The 25,864-nt window shown below is 43.0% G+C and overlaps 1 protein-coding gene across 2 annotated transcripts; it reads right to left on the minus strand.

Annotated features, from left to right (window-relative positions):
- Positions 1-4,026: 4,026 nt before the first annotated feature.
- LOC110531868 (zinc finger protein 16-like) lies at positions 4,027-17,340 on the minus strand. 2 transcript variants are annotated; one of them, XM_090183984.1, is made up of 3 exons: positions 17,214-17,340; positions 6,472-6,693; positions 4,027-6,089 (listed from the first exon to the last, which is right to left on the minus strand). In XM_090183984.1, exons 2-3 carry the CDS (start codon positions 6,689-6,691, stop codon positions 5,383-5,385), a joined length of 927 nt encoding a protein of 308 aa, XP_090040110.1. In that variant the 5' UTR covers positions 6,692-6,693; positions 17,214-17,340; the 3' UTR covers positions 4,027-5,382. The 2 variants fall into 2 exon arrangements, with proteins under 2 accessions (XP_090040110.1, XP_021471013.3); XM_021615338.3 differs by lacking the exon at positions 17,214-17,340 and adding an exon at positions 6,876-9,485.
- Positions 17,341-25,864: the final 8,524 nt, after the last annotated feature.

The following is a 25,864-nucleotide window of genomic DNA, read 5'->3' on the forward strand; positions in this document are numbered from 1 at the left end:
CACTTTTATACAATGTGTTACCAACATATTTTTTAAAACAAACTTTTAAAAAACATTTTCATGACCATGTTATTTTGATTAATTTATTCATCCCATTTCATCCTTCCACAAGATATAGTCCCGACACAAATCTAGGGTTGCTAGAGACGCGACCCAGTCATTCAGTCTTTTTGTTTTGTATCTATGGATGCGACCCAGTCGTTCGTTTGGCTGGCAATGTTCTTATCCCTTGCTTGCTAGCTAGCCAACTACGGCTAACTTAGTCACGTCAAAAATTGCAGCCAGAATAACAGCAAAGTAGCTGCATTTGCATGTTTATTTGGGTACATCCATAACATTTGAGTTAATGAGGTGCGATTTCACCTGGCATAGAAAATGTGCTCACTCGTCAGGACACTGTTGTTCAGAGGAGCTGGCCAACAACACAGCTACAGTAACACAATCACTGCAAACTGAAGCTGGAAAGAGAGCAAATTAGCTGCGTTTCGTTTTACCTTTTTTCAATTGAATTTTTTTTTGTATATATCCATAAAAATGATGCCAGCTGATTCATGATTTAGACTGGATCAAAAACGCTGCCTGCCTTTCTGTCTCGTCCCAACACGTTCATTACTATGGGACAGCAGGAGATCGAATTTGAATATTGAAACAATGTTGCAAATACATCTCCGCTGTTGAAAACAAAATGTTCATTTAAAAGAAATGAGATAATATCTAGATGCTTTTTATAGTGGAGATCAAGTTTATAAATTGCCTGGCTGGGCTGATGAGACAGTGGATTGCAGTCAGATGGAACAGAGTAAATAGGCATTTTAACGTCATAGATTTTGCTGGTGGCAACTTGTGGAATAGACACCAGCTGGAATGCGGTTTTAACCAATCAGCATTCAGGATTAGACCCACCCATTGTATAAAATACAATTAGGGCTAGGAAGAGCATTAGGGGGACGTTCATTGAGTTAGAACTTGAGGGCCTCTAGGCTGCCCTGATGGGGGATGTTAGTGAAGAAGTACTCAAAGTTGTGTTTCCATATGTCAGTCTCTCTCTAGCAGTTGGAGAGTTGATGCATGGCTAGGCTCAGTGACTGATGGAAATCCCTAAGGGTATCATCTCTGAATTACAGCACACTACAATGGTGGATTCAAGTGTATGTGTGTCCCCACAAGAATAGTAGACTAAGACAAATTCGGCAAACTGGGGACATTTTGTTAGTCCCCACAAGTAAAAAATACTATTTCTAGGGGTTTAGGGTTAAGGTTAGAATTAGAGTTGGAATTAGGGTTAGGAGTTAAAGGTTTAGGAGTTAGGGTTAGGGGTATGTTTAGAGTTAGGGAAAATATGATTTTCAATGGCAATCAATTGTGTCCCCCAACAAGGTTAGTTAAACAAGACTGTGGGTGCGTGTGCTCATGAGAAAGAGAGCAAGATAGGGAGATAGAGAATGTGAAGATTACGAAAGGAGAAGGAAGGAGAGGTGTAGTCAGGACATCTCCATTTGATGCATGTTGATTGCCATGCAGGTAGAAGAAAGAGTTCTTGAGTGCAGCTACAGTATAGTACAAGCATTCCCATTTACTTTCTGCACGGCTCTGTGGTTGAGCCAAGGTCTTTCCAGGTAGTGCATGACACACGCATCCACACACACTGCAGGTTAACAGGCTGTCTACAGCAGAAGGTCAGTGCCTCCTACAGGCTGTGTGTGAGACGACCTGCAGTGTTACCAGACGGAGTAGGGGACAGTGAACAGGGCCTGCCATTTCTCACACAGACATACACAAGCACACACACATTTGTTCAATGCCAGGTGCCTTTTCACACCGTATCAATCAATTCAAGGCATACTTAACCTCCCCTATTTGTCCATACACTTTCTTCCATCATTCAATAATGATTTCCTTTTAATGTACAACCTGGTATTTTATTGCTGGTACATTTGGTCCTTGTAGAGCACTTACAAGCTCTCAGGTCCATTGACAGGTGTGTGTGTGTGTGTGTGAGTGAGTGAGTGAGTGAGTGAGAGGAGTTGACCAAGATTAGTTGTTCCTGTTTACTCTCTCACGCACACACATTGCACACAAACACACTTTCTCTCTCTCTTTCACGATTTGAAATAACAAGTGACATGTTCAGCCATCATAGAGCCAGAGCAATTACTTGGCAGGAGTTTTGTCAGGCCTTAATACAAAATAACATGGACAGGATGAGGTCTTTTCTCTCTTCTGTCATCCATTTACCGCACTTGTAACTACTGAACAACAATATAAAACGCACCAAGTGTTGGTCCCATGTTTCATGAGGTGAAATAAAATATCCCAGAAATGTTCCATATGCACAAAAAGCATATTTCTCTCAAATTTTGTGCACACATTTGTTTACATCCCCGTTAGTGAGCATTTCTCCTTTGCCAAGATAATCCAGCCACCTGACAGGTGTGACATATCAAGAAGCTGATTAAACAGCATGATCATTACACAGGTGCACCTTGTGCTGTGGACAATAAAAGGCCACTCTAAAATGTGCAGTTTTGTCACACAACAAAATCCTGCAGATGCAAGATTTGGGAGCGCGCAATTGGCACACAGACTGCAGGAATGCCCACCAGAGCTGTTGCCAGATAACTTAATGTTCATTTCTCCAACGTCGCTTTAGAGAATTTGGCAGTACATCCTACCGAGCCTCACAACCGCAGACCATGTGCATGGCATTGTGGGGTGATAGGTTTGCTGATATCAAAATTGTGAACAGAGTGCCCCATGGTGGCGGTGGGGTTATTGTATGAGCAGGCATAAGGTACAGACAATGAACACTATTGCATTTTATCGATGGCAATTTTAATGCAGAGATACCGTGACAAGATCCTGAGGCCCGTTGTCGTTTCATTCATCCTCCACCATCACCTCATGTTTCAGCATGATAATGCACGGCCCCGTGTCACAAGGATCTGTACACAATTCCTGGAAGCTGAAAATGTCCCAGCTCTTCCATGGCCTGCATACTCACCAAATGTGTCACCACCCATTGAGCATGTGTGTGATGCTCTGGATCAACGTGTACGACAGCCATTGAAGAGGAGTGGAACAACATTCCACAGGCCACAAACAACAGCCTGATCAACTCTGTTCGAAGGAGATGTGTTGTGCTGCATGAGACAAATTATGATTAAACCAGACACTGACTGGTTTTCTGATCCACGCCCCTACTTTTTTAAAAGGTATCGGTGACCAACAGACACATATCTGCATTCCCAGTCATGAAATCCATAGATCAGGGCCTAATGAATTTTTTTCAATTGACCGATTTCCTTACTGTAAACACAGTAAAATCTTTGAAATGATTGCATTTATACTTGTGTTCAGTATACTTCCTGCCCGAGTCTGTTAACTTTAGATATCATCAGGGATAGCAAAGAATAAAGGACCACATTTCCACAGTCAGCGGCCTGTTTTGAATGAATCTGTTTGTGTTGCAAATGTATTGCCCTTCATGTTTGGACGGAAGTGTTTCTGGCATGTAGGCCTACTGGGCTAAAATGCTACTAGCGATCTCCTGCTCGGTCTCGCTCTCTGCGGCTTTCCAACAATTCTGATGTCTTTAATGGGAGCCATTGTGTGTGTGTGTGTGTGTGTGTATATATAAAGGGCTTGTCGTGATCAGTGATGGAGTGTCGTAATGTTTATCTCCTATTTGATTGTCCCTCTGCAGTGGGCAGGATGAAGACACAGCTGCACAGACACGCAGTGCCCGCTGGTTATACAAAAGAAGTACACAAACGCACACAAATCTACCATCTCAAGTGAGTCACCAAGGCTCTCTGGGCACTGACTGTTCCTTCAAAATGTACACCCTTTAAACATGTTCTATTCCAAGTATGCCAGTCCTTACATCCCGTCCCTCTCCTTATCTTAGTCCAAGTCCACATCAGGAAGTCTTCGTCAATGGGAGGGGGGGGGGGGGGGGAGTATTAGCATGGTTGAAAGTACACTCACACAACACAAAGCACCACATAGGATGCAGATGGTCAATTATTAGCTTTTCACATTTACCGTTTTAATACGAATTGTTTTACCAGACATTTTTTTGACAAGTTGGTGCTTCTTTTGTTATGTGTTCAACAGTCACATACGGTATTGGGGATATTTTCCAGCTACACAATTGGGGTGAATTGAGACAAGAGGGGACATTTTTTCCCCCCATATAATTCACCTTGAACTGAATGTTTTCCTGAACCGTGTAGATAACTAGTCTGTTAAGAGAGGGGTTCATTTGAAAGGGCTACAGATATCAGGACTGCGTTCAGCTGTCAAACGTTGCAGATAGAAATGCCATAGAGCTGACTCTCTGACTTGATGCCAGAGAGGTAGCAAGGAACTGAACAAAAAATGTCTCACATGATGATGTCATCATCATGCAGGTGGACATACCAAAAAGGTGTAAAGAATATAGTGTCAGTAATATAGGTTACGTCATTATAAAAAAAGATAAAATGCCAACTCATCTGCTCTGGGCAGAATAGTCGCTGGTAGGTAAGTGAGGTTAAAACAGTCAGCAGTGCCACTGTGAAACTTCATTTGTGCAGTAATATAAGAAGTCCACAAGGTGGCAGCAAAGTCACACTTCTCTTAGTAGTGTGAGACCTCTTCCCAACAGGATATGCCAACATGGGTCCTATTTGAATACAACTAAAATGCATCCTTCCTTCCTAGAAATAATCCCTGATCTGACTTTTTTTTAGTTATTTAACCTTTAACTAGGCAAGTCAGTTAAGAACAAATTCTTATTTACATTGACGGCCTACCCCGGCAAATCCATAACCCGAACGACGCTGGGCCAATTGTGCGCCGCCCTATGGGACTCCCAATCACGGCCGGTTGTGGTACAGCCTGGAATCGAACCAGGGCCTCTAGCACTGAGATGCAGTGCCTTAGACCGCTGTGCCACTCGGGGTTGGCGAAACATATTGCTTTCACCTATACTATCATTAAGCAATAAGGCCTGAGGTGCCTTATCGCTATTATTGTTACCACCGTAATTAGAGCAGTATACGGTCTGATATACCAAGGTTGTCAGCCAAATCAGCATTTAGGGCTCAAAACACCTAGTTTATAATGTTGAATAAGTCATGGATTATTTCACAAACATGAGAAGGAGGGATGTGTTTCTGAAGTATTGGAACAGGGTCATGCTTTCATCTCTTTATCATGATGCACTTTGACCTTTCCCAGCGTGGCACCCTCCCTTTTGAGTCTGTATGGTGCTTGTCTTTAGACAGACAATGTTCCTGCCTCAGTCTCCTCAACAGCATATCAATCAATAGGCTCCTGCGATGGCTAGGCTACACTTAGCAGTAGGCCAGCCTAGGTCCAAGGTAACAAGTGTCACTGTCACTGTATTGGGGTGCAGCGGTGGCTCTTGTAGGTGCCCAGGTGACGGAAGCTCCTCCCACATTGCTGGCAGCAATAGGGTGTGGCACCACTATGGATCCTCTGGTGGGTATACAGGTTACCAAGTTCCTTGAAGCGCCGCCCACACTGCTGGCACGCGTAGGGGCTCTCCCCTGTATGCACCCGCTGGTGCCTCTTTAAGCCGGAGAGCACCGGGAAGCCTTTCCCACACTGGGGGCAAGGGAAGGGGCTCTGCCCGCCATTGTGCCCCAGCCGGTGACTCTTCAATCGGGCAGCGTGCCGGAACCTCTCCCCACACTCGGGGCATATGAAGGGCTTTTCCCCTGTATGGATGCGCTGGTGCTGCCGTAGGTTGCCCAAGTAGTTGAAATGGCGGCCACAGTCGCCACACTCGTAGCCCCCTTCCACTTTCTTCTCCCTTGTACCTCCCCCGCCTCCTCCTCTTGCTAGGCTCATCCCCCCAGACCCAGCCCCCATGCTCCCACCTTCCAGCACCCCCAACCCCCGCTTTGAGTTACTGCTACCCTCCCCCAGGGTGAGGAGTGTGGTGGAGGTGGACTGCAGGGCGCTGTGGGTGCCGGTGGTGTTGCCGTGTATCAGTTTGATGTGTTCCTCCAGGAACAAGGAGTCGGGGCAGTAGGTTCCACACAGCGGGCAGAGGTATGTGTGGGAGGGAAACTGCTGGCCTGTGAACCAACACATTAATGATTACAGTTATTGCACTCAGTCTACTAGAGTTCCTAAGCATGGAATTGAAGCATGCAGCCAAAGCAGCAGCAATAAGGATTGGTCAAAAGGTTGTCAACACACCGCAAAACTTTTTTTAAACTTGTAATTTTGCTAAATAAATGGAGCAAAAGCAACAACAAAAAAATCAATGTGCAAAGATGAAGACCCTTTAATGTCACAAATGAATGACCCTGAAGGCACAGTGATGCCGAAACGTTGGTAAATACCCATTAAATTGCTGGGAGATTACACAAGGAGTGTGCTACTTTATTTTTGATAGTTCACAAATGAATGACGACATGAAATGAAAGCGTAAAGGTCTCCTCCCTCTCCCCTCACCTGGTTCTAGTCGATCCACATGGTCCTCCACAGAACTTTCCCCCTCCCCTCCTGAAGAGGCCTGGGGGGCCAGGGGAAAGTCAGGGGTGTGGGCGTCATGGGAGAAAGGTGCTGAGTGATGCTCCAATCCACCATGACTTTCGTTTGACTCATCACCCTCTTCCTCGTCTTTTTCTTCTCCGTCTTCATCTGGTATCGTCTCACATTTAGGCTCCCTCATACCTGCATAAACAAATGCATATTTAGGCTTTTATGATGCCCATTTACAGAAAAGTCGAGTGGGCCTATACAGCCTTTACATAGACACATGCAATGGTGCAAGACTGGACAGCATCCAGCATATCAATTCCCAATGTATACCCTACTCCATGGCCAATGCACATAACAGTGATTGGTGAGTTTACCTTTCAAATCCGACGTGTACTCCACACCCGTCATCCATTCATAGTCGTAGATCCGTTTGCTTCCCGATGGCAGTATGCCGAATAGGTCATCCGTGTTCGAGTCCGACTCCTCATCCCCAGACCCCGCGTCAGGGATGGTGTCCGGCCACAGGTTGAGGGAGTGCGGCTGGGGTTCGTGGCGGCTCTCCCTGTCACTACCAGACGGAGGATTGCTCGGGTCGCTGTCCACTTCAGCCCCCCGTGAATTCTTATCTTTCATCAGATAATCGCAAATTGCATTGATGTTTTCTTTCTTTACGCCAGGCATGGCTGGTTTGGCTTTCTTGGGGTCGTTGCTGTGCTTGCTGCCCGAATGGAAGTCTGATTTTCGGAATACAGATGATGCCTCGGTGGTCATTCCGCTGGGGTACGGGTCCCTACCGTCTCTTTGTATCTCCAGCCTTGCTTTAAGGACTTCAATTTCGTCTGTTTTCTCCCTTAGCTCAATTTTCAGAACCCGTATCCTGACGCTGACAATTTTCCTGATTTCGGACAATGCTGTTTCGAGCACCACTGTTATGTTTCTTCCAAGGTGTTCGGTGATGTCGCTCACCGAGCAGAGTAGCTCCTCGTCGGGTTCGAATTCCAAGAAATCATCTTCGGCTCTCGCCGTAGGCCCCGGCGTGTCCATGAATGTGTTTTGGGGGTCGGGAGAAAGGCTTGTTTCGGTGAAACTGTGGTTTCTTTTGCGGCTCATGTCTTTGGAGGCTTTAAAGTTAGCTAGCTAACAGACTAGCTACTGTGGTTGGTTAGAAGGAGAGTCTTGTCAGCAACACTTAAAAAATAACTTCCGGGTCATGGAATTTCGGGTGAACGTTCAAAGTACAAGTACCTCACGTAACAGTAAAAATGTGCCATTAACCTGTATTAATTGATTCATAATGTATGAAAAATATTTGTCTAAACCATTAACAATGATTCATATTTGTTCATATTTAAGGGACATTTTAATTACATTTGTGGTTTAGCACATGTTCCAAGGTCAAAGGTTATGCATGACATAAACTGTTTTATAGAGGGAAAACGATTATTTTTTCCGATGTAAAAGTGCTCGGGAGTACTCAGTATGGTCTGTGGAATCTATATCTGGTGTGATTTCATTGGGCTCTGAATAATATGGAGTGTTACGTATCTTTTAATGTGGTCATACAGCTTAAAACTCATATTGCCTTCAGAACAGCCTCAATTCGTTGGGGGCATGGACTCTACAAGGTGTTGAAAGCTTTCCACAGGGATGCTGGCCGATGTTGATCTTTTGCCTTGCCCATTCATCCTCTGAATGGCACATATACACAATCCATGTCTCAATTGTCTCAAGGTTTAAAAGTCCTTCTTTAATCTGTCTCTGTCCCCATCATCTACACTGACTGAAGTGGATTTAACAAGTGACATATATAAGGGATTATAACTTTCACCTGGATTCACCTGGTCAGTCTATGTCATGGAATGAGCAGGTGTTCTTAATGTTTTGTATACTCAGTGTATTTGCCTTATAGAGAAACATGTATTATTTGTGCCGATATAAAAGTGGGATGGGGGAGTACTCAGTAGGGTTTGTAGAATCTATATATGGTGTCATGGGGCTCTGAATAATACAGAGTGTTAGTGGCCTTTTATTGCGGTCAAACAGTGTTACGCTTTAGTTACCCATTTGAATGTTTCTGAATGCTATAACTGAATACTTAGAGCTGACCAAGTGAAACAGTCTCCTCACTTTAAAAAGGCCATTTCACAGTTTGAAGCATTGAATTCAGGGACATTTTCACAATCCATGGTTCAGGAACAACTTCATTACAGTAGTGTAAAGGAAATAGTTTAGAATGAATCAACAAATGGCTGCACAAAGCCACATTTTGTCTAGTTACATATGACAGGAAAAGTAGTGTAGTCTCCACTTGGGTCTGAAAGAAGTCATTCACTTATGCACCACCGTCAAATGCAAGGCATGTGATTCCTCAAAACATAAAGACATTCCCAAGCCAACTCAGGGGAAACTGTCTTCATTAACTGAGGATTTTGATAAAATAAGCACTAGAGATTGGTTCAGGGATAAGATGTGCACCTTGATTTTGGAACTGTTTGCCAACAGTTCCAGAATGTTCTGAGAGGATAGATGTTCTACCTAAGGTACCTGGAATAGCACACAAGTGGTGGCATTTTGAGAATGTAATTATACTTGTGAATTTAAAAAAACATTTGATGGCCATATCTATAAACATGAAAAATAAAGTATGTGGTCGCAATAGTATAACATTGAGTGTTAAGGTAATGAACTCCTTAAAGCAGTATGAGAAGGAACTGGAGGTCATTCTTCACTGACTACAGAAATATCTGGTGCTACAGTATTTGGCATTACATGAAAAGGTTGTGGACATTGTTCCGAATTATGAATTTTCTCATCATTGTGGGAATTTCAAAGCTCAGGTAGATGGAGGTAGTTGTGGTCCCAATATGTTTTGGTTCATTAAAGCGGTCGTATTTGGAGATAACGTATTTTGCATTAATGTTATTTAAGAACGTGTATATCAGATTCATTGAGTATAAGGGTGAACATGATCCCCCTAAAAAAAAAAAAAATCTTATTTGATTAGTAGAGACCCCACTGAGTATTTCCTGCCCCACTTTAGATGAGACAGGTAGAATAGTTTTCTTTCTAAGAGCCAATATGTATCCCATGCACAGTGTATTACAGTGTATTCAAATTGGGGGCTATGGAATGTCGGAGAACAAAGTGTTGGTGGATATTTTTTACACAGTCCTCCTCAAAAAAACAAATCATATTTGGTTAGTAGAGACCCTATATTCTCACCGCACTTTAGCTGAGGCAGGTAGTAAGGTTTTCATACTACCGTGCCATATTTGTACCGTATATTGTCCAGGTGGCCTTGCAACCTATTTAGCCATAGTAAAAGTCCAGCAACACTTGCTATGACCTAGCTTTCAGGTCAAGCTCACCTGTTTCGTATTCTAGGAACTCTAGTGAGTAGACTGCACCCTGTTTGTTTTGGACACACAATCAATCTTTTTTTCCTGTAGAGTGCAATTTGTTTGTGCAATACAACAGAAATGCAATAAGACTTTTAATAAACATTACATTTCAAAATTGAATCCTTGAACAATAGTAAATAAACAATAGTAATATTGTTGTTGTTTTTTTTACCAGTCGGGTGTTATGTTCTTGACATTAATTTACTTAAGCTCCAACCATTTCTCAACGTGCTCCACCTTATAATATTCTTTATCTTATATTTTTATTTTATTTAATCTTTATTTAACTAGGGATGTCAGTTAAGAACAAATTCTTATTTACAATGACGGCCTACGAACAGTGGGTTTTGTTCAGGGTCAGAAGGACATATTTTTACCTCGTCATCTTTTTTTTATACATAACTTTAACACTATGCGCTGCAGTTTTTGTTGTTGTTGATTTCGTACAGTTGTACGACTTTTATTTTAAAGGCAAAATCCAAAAAGCGGAAGTCTTAATGTGGATAGGCTGCAGCTAGTGTTGCTGTCGTGACGCTGTGACAGTACGGTCAGAGTTTCTAAAGCCAGAGGCGCAACATCGCGAGACGCTTGTAAAACAGACCGAACAGACCAGGCTGGGGTTTGGGATTTGAGAAGACAGTGAGAGAAGTGAAAAGTATTCCTTAGTTGTTAATTAAATTTTTTCGAAATCTAAAGGCACAACCTAGATTCGAGCGAATGTTTTAAGTAGTTGAACATGTTATTACTCCAACCTCGTGAAAGTGACAAACGGACACGTTTTCATTTTCGTTAAAAACAACTTTATATCGAAGGAGTGTCTTTGAGTTGACTGCCTGCACATGCGCTTTTTGGCGGGAGACACAGATTGTATAACGAGACAAATATTTGACCGGATGTATAAATGTGAAGCATCCGCTGGCGTTTCCACTTATTACCAAATATGGTGGTGGGAGGAAGCCCAGTGGCTGGCAGTGGAAGAAGATGTAACTTAATACAGCTAGAAGGAAGTTACATTTTAAACTATAAATGTAATAACATGTATATAAGAAAATTATGTCAATATGTTACTATTCCCTCTGCTAAAATTTACTGAAATGCAGCCCTAGGACAAGTGAACCGGAACAAAGTCTGGTTGTTGTCTGGCAAATATTGTAATTTGTAATATCTAATAAGGTGAAATAAGTATACAAACTCATTCAAAGAATCTACCCTGTAAAGACCTTTATTTTGGAACTTTTCTCATGTCAGAAGATTTTGGAGTGAGTTAGAAGATTTTATTTTAAAAGAAACAACTATTAATGTTAATTTGAGAGACTCTGATATGATGTTTTATTTTGATCAAATGATATGGACACTGATTTAACTTTCATTGTTAATTTGTTTATTTTTTTATGGTAGATTCTTTATCCATAAAATGAAGTGGGTGGAGAACAAACCCTTCCTCACATTATTTAAGATAGAACTGAAATATTATTTTGAAATTATCAATATGTGTAAAAAAAAAAAAAAGAAGCAATAAGTACCATAACTTTTTGACAAATTGAAAATGAATCTCGATATGTAATACCCCGATATGTAATAGTCTGTTAGGTTTATGTACTCATGAGCTTAGCTAGCCAATGTCGCCATGACATCGCCTACAAGTGTGAGCTGGGATTTCTATTGTAGAAGCAGTTTCTGCCTATCTTCATACGGTACTGTCTTTGGTACAGAATATGAACATAGACTGAAACTGCTTCTCCAATAGAAATCCTCTGATTGCATCTGGGTTTAGACATCCAGTCATGCACCATAGAATTCAAAGTGCAGATTTCTGTGCAAATGGGTGGTTGATTGTGGACTTCAGGAAACAGCAGAGGGAGCACCCCCCTATCTACATCGACGGGACCGCAGTGGAGAAGGTGGAAAGTTTTAAGTTCCTCTGCGTACACATCACCGACAAACTGAAATGGTCCACCCACACAGACGGTGTGGTGAAGGAGGCGCATCAGAAACTCTTCAAGCTCAGGAGGCTGAAGAAATTTGTCTTGTCACCTAAAACCCTCACAAACTTTTACACATGCACAATTGAGAGCATCCTGTCGGGCTGTATCACAGCCTGGTACGGCAACTGCACCACCCACAACCGCAGGGCTCTCCAAAGGGTGGTGCGGTCTGCACAACACATCACCGGGGGCAAACTACCTGCCCTTTAGGATACCTACAGTACCCGATATCACAGGAAGGCCAAAAATATCATCAAGGACATCAACCACCCGAGCCACTGCCTGTTAACCCCTCTACCATCCAGAAGGCGAGGTCAGTACAGGTGCATCAAAGCTGGGACCGAGAGACTGAAAATCTCAAGGCCATCAGACTGTTAAACAGCCATCACTAGCACAGAGAGGCTGTTGCCTACATACAGACTTGAAATCATTGGCCACTTAATAAATGGAACACTAGTCACTTTAAAATGCCACTTTAATAATGTTTACATATCTTGCATTGCTCATCTAATATGTATATACTGTATGTATATACTGTATTCTATACTATCTATTGCATCTTCTGTGTATTAGGTATTTGTTGTGGAATTGTTAGATATTACTTGTTAGATATTGCCCCACTGTCGGAACTCGCAATAACATCTGCTAACCGTGTGTATGTGACCAATAAAATTTGATTTGATTTGAGAAGTTCCTGCCATCCTTTTCAAGTCTTTCTTGATGTATTTTCTTCAAGCTTCCAGCAGGTGTCAGTGTTGACCAAGAAACCATATAGGCCAACGTTGACCTTTTGAATCCATTAGTCTTTTACACCCGCCCTAAATACTATGATTTATTTACCAGTCCTTCCTGTCAGAAATATTATTTGGGTTCATCTCCACCTCATAATGCTATTATGTAACTGTCCATGCCATTAAAGGGAGTCTAGGAGGCATTATAGGTCATTCTATATCAGGAGATTTTTCCCAGTCACTGTACCAGAGTACCCACCCCCTTCTCCCCACACCATCCTGAAATAGCCACCAACCAAGTGTGAGTCGAGGTCTAATACATAGGCCTACACATATATCCCGGTGGTTGGCCATACATAGTTTAACAAGCTAGGTTGATCTTACTGCTGCAGTTGGATGGACTGCTGCAGTTGGATGGATGCAGGTAGCCTAGCATTTAAGAGGGTTTTTGGGCCAGTAACCAAAACGTTGCTGGTTTGAATCCATGTGCCGACGAGGGGAAAGATTTTGCCGATGTGGCCTTGAGCTAGGCACTTAACCCCAATTGCCCTTGTAAGTCGCTCTGGATGAGAGTGACTGCTAAATTACTCAAATGTAAATATTTCTGTAACTTTATGTCACTAATATTAAATGCAATACGCTCATTAAGAAACATTTATTGACATCAGGTTTATATTTCCGTATGCAGGCTGAGCTTGAGATAGGAGTTTCACGTTTAAAAGTTGTCCATCTGTTACACCGATTAAACAACTGCCTGCTGCCCTCATGTGGGGGGGGGGGGGACATGACAGGCAAACAGTGGTCAATAGAAACGGTATCTAGGCTACTCATACAGTATGTTAGCTTGTAAAGTATCTCTTACCCAAGGCGATGTTGTGATACTCCAAAAGTCAAGTGTTGATGTCGTTCACCTCGGCACCTTCACTAAACACCCGGGATAGTTCAACCAAATGACAAAATCACATATTGGTTTCCTTACCCTGTAAAAAAAACCTGCCAAGGTGAGACAGCAATCCATGCTTTGATTTTGTTTACCTGGTCACTGTCCCAAGTGAGAAATGGAAATATGAGAAATAGGAATGTATTGATTCAATACCATAAGTGCCTTACCCTTTGGAACCTATAATAGACTAAATGTGATTGGTCCATTGATCATGTAAGAGAAACGAATCCAACTGGTTCTCCTCAAGGCATCTAGGGGTGGGGATGTGCCATTGAAAGGATGACACGTGTTAATTGCAAAACTTTGCTTTAGCTAATAAGATCTAAAGAAGATCTTCTGACCCATCCTGGTAGTAGTCATTATGAATAAATTATTTTGGAGAGAGGGTATGCAATGCCGGAACCAATCCTCTGCATATCAAATAGTTTGGTGTTGTCAATACATGAATCAAATTCTGCTTACATAAAGCTGTCCTTTGAGTTTTTGAGTTGAAATATTCTGTGAAATATTAATGTAGGGCTCTCTATTTAACACATTGAGTGACTCATGCACAGTTGGAGAGAGAGAGAGAAACAAAGACATAGAAGAGAGAGAGAGCGAGTGTTTGTGCGTGTGTGTGTGTGCGTGTGCGTGCGTATGTGAATGTGTCCAGGGGAGATTCTGATTGAGGGTGATTTGACACCATTTTGTAACATAGGAACAAACCCACATGTCCTCTGTCAATGTCAGACTCACTATTAAAAGGTGACTCTGTCCACTGAGTGACAGGCCAGCCTGCTCCTGTCCTGTGACATTCTCAATGAGAGGACAGTTTTCCACCTTCTAGCCACCACAACCGTATGTCTAGCGCTTGGAACAATTCGACACACTCTCCTGACTTCAACCTTCCATGACAGACACTCCTCACACACACTCTGGAAAGGAAGTCACATGATCAGTGGTGTTACAGTTACAATATAATTACTAGTACTAGCATCCAATCATAATGGGTTTGCTAAACTTGGCCAATCCTGTGTATTAAGGCAGGTCAAATTAATAGTATTGTCTTACGTTATTATGATTTGTGCACATTTCTGCTGATTGACAGATTTACAGGTTTGTTATAGCTTTATTCTGTGCATACTGTATGCTCAACAATAGCTACAGTCTTATAAATCCTTAGGAAGAAGGTGAAAGTCATAAAACAGTAGGAGGCTGATTCCTCTAAAAACATGTATAATTTAGGTAGTCACCTGGAATGCTTTTCCAACAGTATTGAAGGAGTTCCCACATATGCTGAGCACTTGTTGGTTGCTTTTCCTTCACTCTGCGATCCAACTCACCCAAAACCATCTCAATTGGTTTGAGGATGGGTGATTGTGGAGGTGAGGTCATCTGATGCAGCACACCATCACTCTCCTTCTTGGTCAAATAGCCCTTACACAGTCTGGATGTGTGTTTTGGGTCATTGTCCTGTTGAAAACCAAATGGTAGTCTCACTAAGTGCAAACCAGATGGGATTGCATATCACTGCAGAATGCTGTGGTAGCCAGGCTGGTTAAGAGTGCCTTTGAATTCTAAATAAATCACAGACAGTGTCACCAGCAAAGCACCCCCACACCATCACACCTCCTCCTCCATGCTTCACGTTGGGAACCACAAATGCGGAGATCATCCGTTCACCTACTCTGCGTCTCACAAAGACACGGCGGTTGGAAACAAAAATCTCAAATTTGGACTCATCAGACCAAAGGACAGATTTCCACTGGTCTAATGTCAATTGCTCGTGTTTCTTGGCCCAAGCAAGTCTCTTCTATTTATTTGTGTTCTATGGTAGTGGTTTCTTTGCAGCAATTCAACCATGAAGGCCTGATTCACGCAGTCTCCTCTGAACAGTTGATGTTGAGATGTGTCTGTTACTTGAACTCTGTGAAGCTTTTATTTGGGCTGCAATCTGAGATGCAGTTAATTGCCAATTTCTGAGGCTGGAACTTATCCTCTGCAGCAGAGGTAACTCTGGGTCTTCCTTTCCCGTGGCGGTCCTCATGAGAGACAGTTTCATCATATCGCTTGATTGTTTTTGCGACTGCTCTTGAAGAAACTGTCGTTTCTCTTTGCTTATTTGAGCTGTTCTTGCCATAATATGGATTTGGTCTTTTACCAAATAGGAATATCTACTGTATACCCCCCTACCTTGTCACAACACAACTGATTGGCTCAAACACATTAAGAAGGAAAGAAATTCCACAAATTCACTTTTAAGAAGGCACATCTGTTAATTGAAATGCATTCCAGGTGACTACCTCATGAAGCTGGTTGAGAGAATACCAAGAGTGTACAAAGCTGTCATCATTACTTTAAATAATCTCAAATATAAAATGTATTTAGATTGTTTAACACTTTTTTGGTTACTATATGATTCCATATGTGTTGCTTCATAGTTTTGATGTCTTCACTATTATTCTACAAAGTAGAAAACAGTAAAAAATGTAGAAAAACCCTTGAATGAGTAGGTGTGTCCAAACGTTTGACTGGTACTGTACATCACAGAAGACTGAACTATAACGAAACCGTTTGACATAGAAACACCAGATTTTTTACATGTTTACATTTTTTTTAATGTTAATTAATTCTGAAATTCAGAAAAATATTAATAACATTCCACCTGTGAGGCCACTAGGTCATTTGACTGTAGGAAATGGCAACGGTAACACTTGGACTGAAAGTTTAATAAACAAACAAAAAAAGCCAGTGGAACCAGTTACTTATTAATAATTAGTTAAAACAACTACATTTGTGTTATTTTTTTATGTATTTTTTTTACAGTGTACAACATTCTCCCCACAGCTCTAGAATCCCCTGGGTCTCTGACATTGAACTGGATCAATTTCAAACCCACATTTCCAAAGTTAAATTAATCACTTTGAGGCACCCCAGTGACTGATGCCACAGGAGGTATTGGGGTTTCATATTGCAGTGGCTATGCCCTGCATGTAGTAGCCTATGTCCTCCCAATGCCTTATATCCAATTACAATTCTGCTATCTACTCCCTACTGTGCTGACTGGGTGGACGTTGTACAGATTGATGTGGTCATTACAGCACTATGTAAGAAAGTACATTTCGGGCCATCATAACCATACAAATATCATCGAATCATGGTGGGATTGCAGAAGGTCACAACCAGGCATAATGGGAATGTCCATGGTAATGCTGACTGTTTTCTTTCCTTCTGAGTCCTGGTCTTGCGGCCATCCCATTATTGTAAAGAACCACGTTATCTAGTCCTGTATCAGTGGTTAGGGGCAACTACCGAATCTCCCCCTCTGTGGTGCAATGGGACCGACAGGCACGAATGGATTGGATTATTATCCCAGAGAGCTGGGTCTGACACTCTAATGGAGGGACCTGATTGGATTATTAGCCCAATAGACAGGGTCTTATGCTGTAACGGGGCAAGAGAGATATTTGGAAGAGTAATGGATTATCTAATATACTTTAAAGCAAGAAGGGAGAAGGAAACCATGGAAAGGACGACCTAACCTGAAAGAGAGATGTCTCGGTACTCCTGAGAGATATGTAGGCACCAATCAATCCTTATTGACTAGACAGAGACCTCTCGGCTCTCATCCACTGAAATATTATGAGACTTGAGCAGAAAACCATTAGCTCACCTGAATATACTGCATGTTGTCCATTGGACTATACACGTGTCCATCCCCCATAGAATATTTATGTCCATCTCAGGACCTCCATGTTCTGTGTCCATATACAGTATCTGATGCAGTGGGCTGGGCAGAAAGAGAGAGGCATGGTACAGGGTCTATTTTTACATAGTGGTTGGTTGGAATGACTCAGTTCACCTGTCAGTGAGCATCACACTGAGGTGCCCTCACAGTCTAACTACAGACTAACCTCAATGGGCCTGGGGATGGAGAGGAGAGGATGGGATAGAGAGAGAAAGTGTGTGTGTGTGTGTGTGTGTGTGTGTGTGTGTGTGTGTGTGTGTGTGTGTGTGTGTGTGTGTGTGTGTGTGTGTGTGTGTGTGTGTGTGTGTAAACTCTTTAACACACATGGATCTCAATACAGACATCATTGATGAGTCCCCTGGATCGAAAGTGACAGAAGTGGGTCTGGTTTTGGGTTTGTGTGCTGTGCGTGTACACTGAATACCCAAGGTAGTGTGGGCACACACAACTGTAGGTGCTTGGGAGTGGAATATATTTACCTGCTTCCCATTGCCAGAGGGCAGAATCACCTGTAACCTCTGTAGGGTCACTGCTGTCTGAATGAGTTAGACTTACCAACATTCATTCTGCATCCCAAATACTGTATTACAAATGGCTATGTAGCCCAGTAGAGAAAACGGCTGAATGGAATCTCATTGAAAACTCAATGGGACGTAATGGGAAGCCTGACTGATCAGTGAGGGGGTTACCCTTTGACATTTCAGCAGTGATATAAGTTTCAAGTTTCAGTTTCAAGTTTTAATTTCACATGCACAAGTGCAGTTAGAATCCTTTCTTGCCAGCTCCTAATCCAACAATGCAGTAATACATTTTTTTTAATAAGAAGAACACGATCAGTTCCAAGAACATATTTACAATGTGCAGGGATACTGGAGTGATAAGATGTAGATATACGGTGCATTCGGAAAGTATTCCGACCCCTTGACTTTTTCCAAATTTTGTTACGCTACAGCCATATGAATCGTTTTTTCCCCTTCTAATCAATCTACATAATGACAAAGAAAAAACAGGTTTTTAGAAATTTTAGCAAATCAATTAAAAAAAATTATAAATGAAATATCACATTTACACAAGTATTCAGACCCTTTACTCAGTACTTTGTTGAAGCACCTTTGGTGCTTGTCTTAGCATGCTGTTGGTGAGTTTCTCCCATTTTTCTCTGCAGATCCTCTCAAGCTCTGTCAGGTTGGAATGGGGTGATCGGGTTCAAGTCAGGGTTCTGGCTGGGCCACTCAAGGACATTCAGAGACTTGTCCCAAAACCACTCCTGCGTTGTCTTGGCTGTATGCTTAGGGTTGTTGTCCTGTTGGAAGGTGAACCTTTGCCCCAGTCTGAGGTCCTGAGTGCTCTGAAGCAGGTTTTCATCAAGGATCGCTCTGTACTTTGCTCAGTTCATCTTTGCCTTGATCCTAACAAGCCTCCCAGTCCTGAAAAACATCCGTACAGCATGATGCTGCCACCACCATGCTTCACCGTAGGGATGGTGCCAGGTTACCTCCAGACGTGACGCTTGACATTCAGGCCAAAGAGTTCAATCTTGGTTTTATCAGACCAGATAATCTTCTTTCTCATTGTCAGGGAGTCTTTAGGTGCCTTTTGGCAAACTCCAAGCGGGCTGTCGTGCCTTTTACTGAGGAGTGGCTTCCGTCACGCTTCTCTACCATAAAGGCCTAATTGGTAGGGTGCTGCAGAGATGGTTGTCCTTCTGGAAGGTTCTCCCATTTCAACAGAGGAACTCTGGAGCTCTGTCAGAGTGACCATCGGGTTCTTGGTCACCTCCCTGACTTAGGGCCTTCTCCCCCAATTGCTCAGTTTTGCCGGGCGGCCAGCTCTAGGAAGAGTCTTGGTGGCTCCAGACTTCTTCCATTTAAGAATGATGGAGGCCACAGTGTTCTTGGGGACCTTCAATGCTGCAGAAATGTTTTGGTACCCTTCCCCAGATCTGTGTCTCAACACAATCCTGTATCGGAGCTCTACGGACAATTCCTTCAACCTCGTGTTTTGGTTTTTGCTTTGACATGCACTTTCAACTGTGGGACCTTATATAGACAGGTGTGGGCCTTTCCAAATCATGTCCAATCAATAGAATTTACCACAGGTGGACCAATCAAGTTGTAGAAACATCTTAAGGATGATCAATGGGAACAGGATGCACCTGAGCTCAATTTCGAATCTCAAAGAGTCTGAATACTTATGTAAATAAGTTATTTCTATTTTTTGTTTTTAATACATTTCCAGAAATGTCCAAACTCCTGTTTTTGCTTTGTCATTATGGGGTATTGTGTGTAGATTGCTGAGGAAATTGATTTATTGAATACATTTTAGAATAAGGCTGTAACGTAATAAAATGTGGAAAAAGTCAAGGGGTCTGAATATTTTCTGAAGGCACTGAAGCCATAAGACTGCTAAATAGTTAACAACATGACCCCACGGACTGAGTTGACCCTTGTATTTTATTTGTATGTTTTGTGTCTCTATGCACACTCACAGGACTCTGAACACTGACTCACATGGACACTCCAACACACATAGCGAGCGGTAAGGTGACGAGGCATCAGGCTATGTGGTAAACAGAGTAGCAGCAGCGTAAATGATGATTGTATGTCAGTGTCTGTGCGTGTGTGTAGAGTCAGTACTAATGTGTGTGCATGTTATGTGTGTGTGAGCAAATTAAGTGAGAGTGTGTGTGTGTGTGTGTGTTGGAGTGTTCCTGTGCGTCAATGTTTAGAGTCCTGTGAGTGTACATAGAGACACAAAAATACAAATAAAATACAAGGGTCAACTCAGTTCGTGGGGTCATGTTGTTAACTATTTAGCAGTCTTATGGTTTGGGGACAGAAGCTGTTCAGGAGCCTGTTGGTGTCAGACTTGATGTACCGGTACCGCTTGCCGTGCGGAAGCAGAGAGAACAGTCTGTGGCTTGGGTCGCTGGAGTCTTTAACGATTCCTTTCACACCACCTGATATAGAGGTCCTGGATGGAAGGGAGCTCAGCCCCAGTGATGTACTGGGCTGTCCACATCATCCTCTGTATCACCATGCAATCGAGGGCGGTGCTGTAGCCATACAAAGCAGTCATGTGGAGTGTCAAGATGCTCTCAATGAACTTAAACTTTTTGAGGATTTGCTAGCCCATGCCAAACTTTTTCAACCTCCTGAGGGGGAATAGGCGCTGTCGCGCCTTCTTCACGACTGTGTGCATGTGTGTGGATCATATTAAGGCCTTAGTAATTTGGACACCAAGGAACTTGAAGCTCTAGACCCATTCCACTGCAGCCCAGACGATGTGGCTGTGGGTGTGCCCCCCCTGTTTCCTGTAGTCTATGATCAGCTCCTTGATCTTACTGATGTTAAGGGGAGAGGTTGTTGTCCCAGCACCACACCACCAGGTCACTGACCTCCTCCCTGTAGGCTGTCTCATCGTCGCCAGTGATCAGGCCTACCACTGTCGTGTCGTCAGCAAACTTGATGGTGTTGGAGTCGTGCATGGCCATGCAATTGTGAGTGAACAAGGAGTACAGAATCACACACCCCTGTGGGGCCCCCGTGTTGAGGGCCAGTGCGGCGGAGGTGATGTTGCCTACCTTCATCCCCTGGGGTCTGCCTGTCAGGAAGTCCAGGATTCAATTGCAGAGGGAGGTGTTCAGTCCCGGGGTCCTAAGCTTGGTGACGATGAGCAAGTTGAAAACGACCATGAACATGCCTGCTAGCTGTTCTGCCCATTCTCTGAGAACGCGCCCTGGAATACCGCCAGATTAAAGTCCTTACTCACAGCGGTCCCAGAGAACAAGTTCACCCAGTCCTCTGGGTCGGTGGGGGCCCTCACGCACGGCACGGTGTTATTGTCGAAGCGTGCATAAAATGCGTCGAGTTTGTCTGAGAGGCATTGTTGCGCAGATCATGGCTGTAATCCGTAATGGACTGTAGCCCCTGCCACATGTGGCAGGTGTCGGAGCCTGTGTAATATGATTCCACCTTATTCCTATATTGTCATTTTGCTCGATACAGATGTGGCTCATATATAAAAGAGTGATGGAGCGGAGAGGAAGAAAACAAAATATATTGGGGGAAGTGTGCTGAGATTTAAGAGATAAAAAGAGAGAGAAGGTGACAATGCGGTCCCGAGACTGATACAGTCTATGTTCCCATCTTTCAACATGTGTTTCTGCCAATGCAGTGAGCCATCAACAGTCGTGTTGAGAGTATTTTTCCAATGCTCTGTAAGGGATGTGATTCGCAATGCTAAACAGGAAAAAACTTATTCAATCTGTAAAACTCAGAGAGAGTAAAATTGGGCATGCAGAATCCATCCACCTGTCCACGGAAAACTTCAGAGATCTGAATCAATACACACACACACACACACACACACAAACACTGTCATGTTCTGACCTTTATTTCCTTTGTTTTGTCATTATTTAGTATGGTCAGGGCGTGAGTTGGGGTGGGCAGTCTATGTGTGTTTTTCTATGATTTGGGTATTACTATGTTTTGGCCTAGTATGGTTCTCAATCAGAGGCAGGTGTCATTAGTTGTCTCTGATTGAGAATCATACTTAGGTAGCCTGGGTTTCACTGTGTTTGTGGGTGATTGTTCCTGTCTCTGTGTTTTGCACCAGACAGGGCTGTTTTTGTTTTTCCACGTTTATTGTTTTGTAGTGTTCGTGTTTATCTTTTTTTTATTAAACATGAATCAATATAACCACGCTGCGTTTTGGTCCGCCTCTACTTCACCACAGGAAAACCCTTACAAACACACACGCACAAATACTTTAGGCTCAGAGAGGGTGAAATCAGAGACCCATCCACAGCTAAGCTCAGAGATCGGAATCATCTGAATCAACACACACACACACACACACACACACACACATGGCAGTGAAAGATTAAGATCCTTCCTTTAGAGAGGAAGTACACATTGCATCACTTCCACATTTTCCATCACAACAGGAGTTACCAGGTGACTGCTGCACAGGAAACACACTCCTCACAACAACACACCCTGGAGGGAGCCATAGGAAGATAGTATGTTATTTGGTACATGTGTTGGATGGAGAGTATTTGTGTCTGATATGGCATGCATATGATAATGTGTGACTTTGTAATGGATGTTTTGGAAGGACAAACCAAATACTGGTTTGTATCTGTTCAAACTACTGTATATAAAGTGCAATTTTGGGATGCAAACTCAAAATGTAATACATTTCAACTCTATATCTGAAATGTTACAGGTGTCTTCTTTTTTGTTAAAGCCCATAATCATGTGTGTGAGGTGTATACTTTTGTTTCAAAGTAGATTTGTTTAAGTTGGTTCTGAAGTGTCTGTCATATATCTGAGAGACATAAGAATGGTCAGGAAAAAAAAATTGTAAAAAAAATTAATAAGTATTTAACCCCTTATAAGCTCAAAAAAAGAAACGTCCTCTCACTGTCAACTGCGTTTATTTTCAGCAAACATAACATGTGTAAATATTTGCATGAATATAACAGATTCACCAACTGAGACCTAAACTGAACAAGTTCCACAGACATGTGACTAACAGACATTGAATAATGTATCCCTGAACAAAGGAGGGGTCAAAATCAAAAGTAACAGTCAGTATCTGGTGTGGCCACCAGCTGCATTAAGTATTGCAGTGCATCTCCTCCTCGTGGACTGCACCAGATTTGCCAGTTCTTATTGTGATATGTTACCCCACTCTTCCACCAAGGCACCTGCAAGTTCCCGGACATTTCTGGGGGGAATGGACAATCCAACAGGTCTCAGGCGTGCTCATTGCGATTGACATCCGGGCTCTTCGCTGGCCATGGCAGAACACTGACATTCCTGTCTTGCAGGAAATCACGCACAGAACGAGCTGTATGGTTGAGGGCATTGTCATGCTGGAGGGTCATGTCAGGAGCAGCCTGCAGGAAGGGTAGCACATGAGGGAGGAGGATGTCTTCCCTGTAATGCACAGTGTTGAGATTTCCTGCAATGACAACAAGCTCAGTCCGATGATGCTGTGAAACACCGCCACAGACCATGACGGACCCTCCACCTCCAAATCGATCCCGCTCCAGAGTACAGGCCTCGGTGTAACGCTCATTCCTTCGATGATAAACGTGAATCCGACCATCACCCCTGGTGAGACAAAACCGCGACTCGTCAGTGAAGAGTACTTTTTGCCAGTCCTGTCTGGTACAGCGACGATGGGTTTGTGCCCATAGGCGGTGTTGATGCCGGTGATGTCTGGTGAGGACCTGCCTTACAACAGGCCTACAAGCCCTCAGTCCAGCATCTCTCAGCCTATTGCGGACAGTCTGAGCACTGATGGAGGGATAGTGTGTTCCTGGTGTAACGAGGGCAGTTCTTGTTGCTATCTTGTACCTGTCCTGCAGGTGTGATGTTCAGATGTACCGATCCTGTGCAGGTGTGGTTACATGTGGTCTGCCACTGCGAGGACGATCAGCTGTCCGTCCTGTCTCCCCGTAGCTCTATCTTAGGCGTCAATTTATTTCCCTGGCCACATCTGCAGTCCTCATGCCTCCTTGCAGCATGCCTAAGGCACGTTCACGCAGATGAGCAGGGATCCTGGGCATCTTTCTTTTGGTGTTTTCAGAGTCAGTAGAAAGGCCTCTTTAGTGTCTTAAGTTTTCATAACTGTGACCTTAATTGCCTACCATCTGTGCTCTAACAAGCATGGGAAACAGTGTTTTAAACTCTTTACAATGAAGATCTGAAGTTATTTGTATTTTTATGAATTATCTTTGAAAGACTGGGTCCAGAAAATGGAAGTACATACACATACATACATACATACTTTCCGGGACCTTCAGACAGTCTTGTAGCCCAACGTGTAAAGATGCTTCTAACAGAAGTAGGCAGATCGGCTGTACTCACTTCAGACAAGTCCCGAGACGCTTGTGGGGGTCGTAGAGCAACAACAACAAAAAAACATACAGAAATCATCCCGGTGTGATGCGTTTTGCGTCATACGGGATGATTTCTGTATTTTGAAAGTTACATAACTTGATTGCTGACAAGCAAAACATTTTGGGACTATAGCCCTATTCGGAAGGGATTAGTTTTACTGGGGGTGGTGGGGTAATGTAATTATGTGCGCGCGCACAAAACACCTCATCTGTAATTTTAGTCCCGTTCGAATCTGCCATGGCAGTAATTTTTACATGGTAGGACAGTAACAATTCCAGACAAAACTACCTACTGGGGGGGAACTCCAAGGTCCTCTGATAACAATAATCCAGTGAAAATCGACATCCCTGTGTTTTGAGAGAAATGTTTGACAGGAAAACCATAGCTGATTTGATAAATTGCTCTGCATAGCCTATATGAAGGGTCTACATGTATCACCTTTCACAGTTAATGCTTTAATTGATATGTTTTGTGCATATTAATTCAATATTGCCAAATGCACCAGTAAAACATATTTTGACTATTTAGTGTAACCTTGCTGTTAATCGATGGCAAAGCAGCATACAGCATACAACTGTCCTAGACGTTTGGAAATGATACATTCACTTTCTCATCCATAGCTTTAAAAAGCATCTCAAGTGCAAGTGCACTGTTTAGCACACACCGTAAGGCTGCTTGGCATTTAGGACATCTACTGCCGGTCACTAAAACAACCTACTGATTATGATCACGCTTCCACAATTCAAATAGTAGGGTTTGGTATGGTTTAGAAACTTGGGAACCAAGCTCCAAGCTTATCGGTGTAGCCCTGTTATCGCCTGGATTTATTGAAATATCTTCACTCCTAGAAAAAAAAACTCCAGGCTTCCGGCATAACTGTCAATTGATTGAGAAAAAAAAAAAATTACAGAGGGCAGTTTGGATAAACTAATCCCGTCTGAATCGTCCTCTGGAATAACGGACATTCTGTGGTAATAATTACATAATTAACTGTCTCTAATACTACTCGTCCCGTGCGAATAGGGTTTATGCCAACAATGGATTAATGAAACAAATACCAAAAACATCGTTTTGGGGTGGCGTTTTCCTTTGGATTCGGGTAACACTTTGACCAAAAGTTGAGTAAACCAAAAAAAAAAGGCTGTGGAAACAGTTACTTAATAATATTTAGTTTTACCGTGTAATCTATTACCCTCAGCTCGTGTTCAACACACACATACATAACGTAACCTATATGTCCATCTGTCTCCGTTACTGGTGATAGGGGCGGGATCATCTCTCATCTTCCTCTATGTACACTATAGCGTTAGGGTGCTGCCCATCCCCCTGCCTCTGACACTTTCACATTGGCGAAGGGAGAGAGAGGCCTGTCAATGTAACTACGCCTTGCTAGGTCCCTGACCCAAACAAACGGTCACCAGCTGGGACACCAGCCCCCCACCCATTCAGTGTCCCCAGTGACAAATTGGGGGTTGAGAGGCTGAGGCTGACCTTCTTGAGTTACCCAACCCCCAAATACCTTATAGGCCCAGTCATAAAATACATGTTTCAGTAATAGAATAGTGCATGCAGGTATATGGGGTGTTTTGTCTTGCATTCCAGCTCTTTCTTAGACTCTGCAGTAGACCAATACTGCTGATGTACGTCTCACTGCCAAGTGCC

The sequence above is a fragment of the Oncorhynchus mykiss genome, chromosome 9 (genome assembly GCF_057628025.1).
Source record: "Oncorhynchus mykiss isolate SJ-2025 chromosome 9, ASM5762802v1, whole genome shotgun sequence".
NCBI classification, from domain to species: domain Eukaryota; kingdom Metazoa; phylum Chordata; class Actinopteri; order Salmoniformes; family Salmonidae; genus Oncorhynchus; species Oncorhynchus mykiss.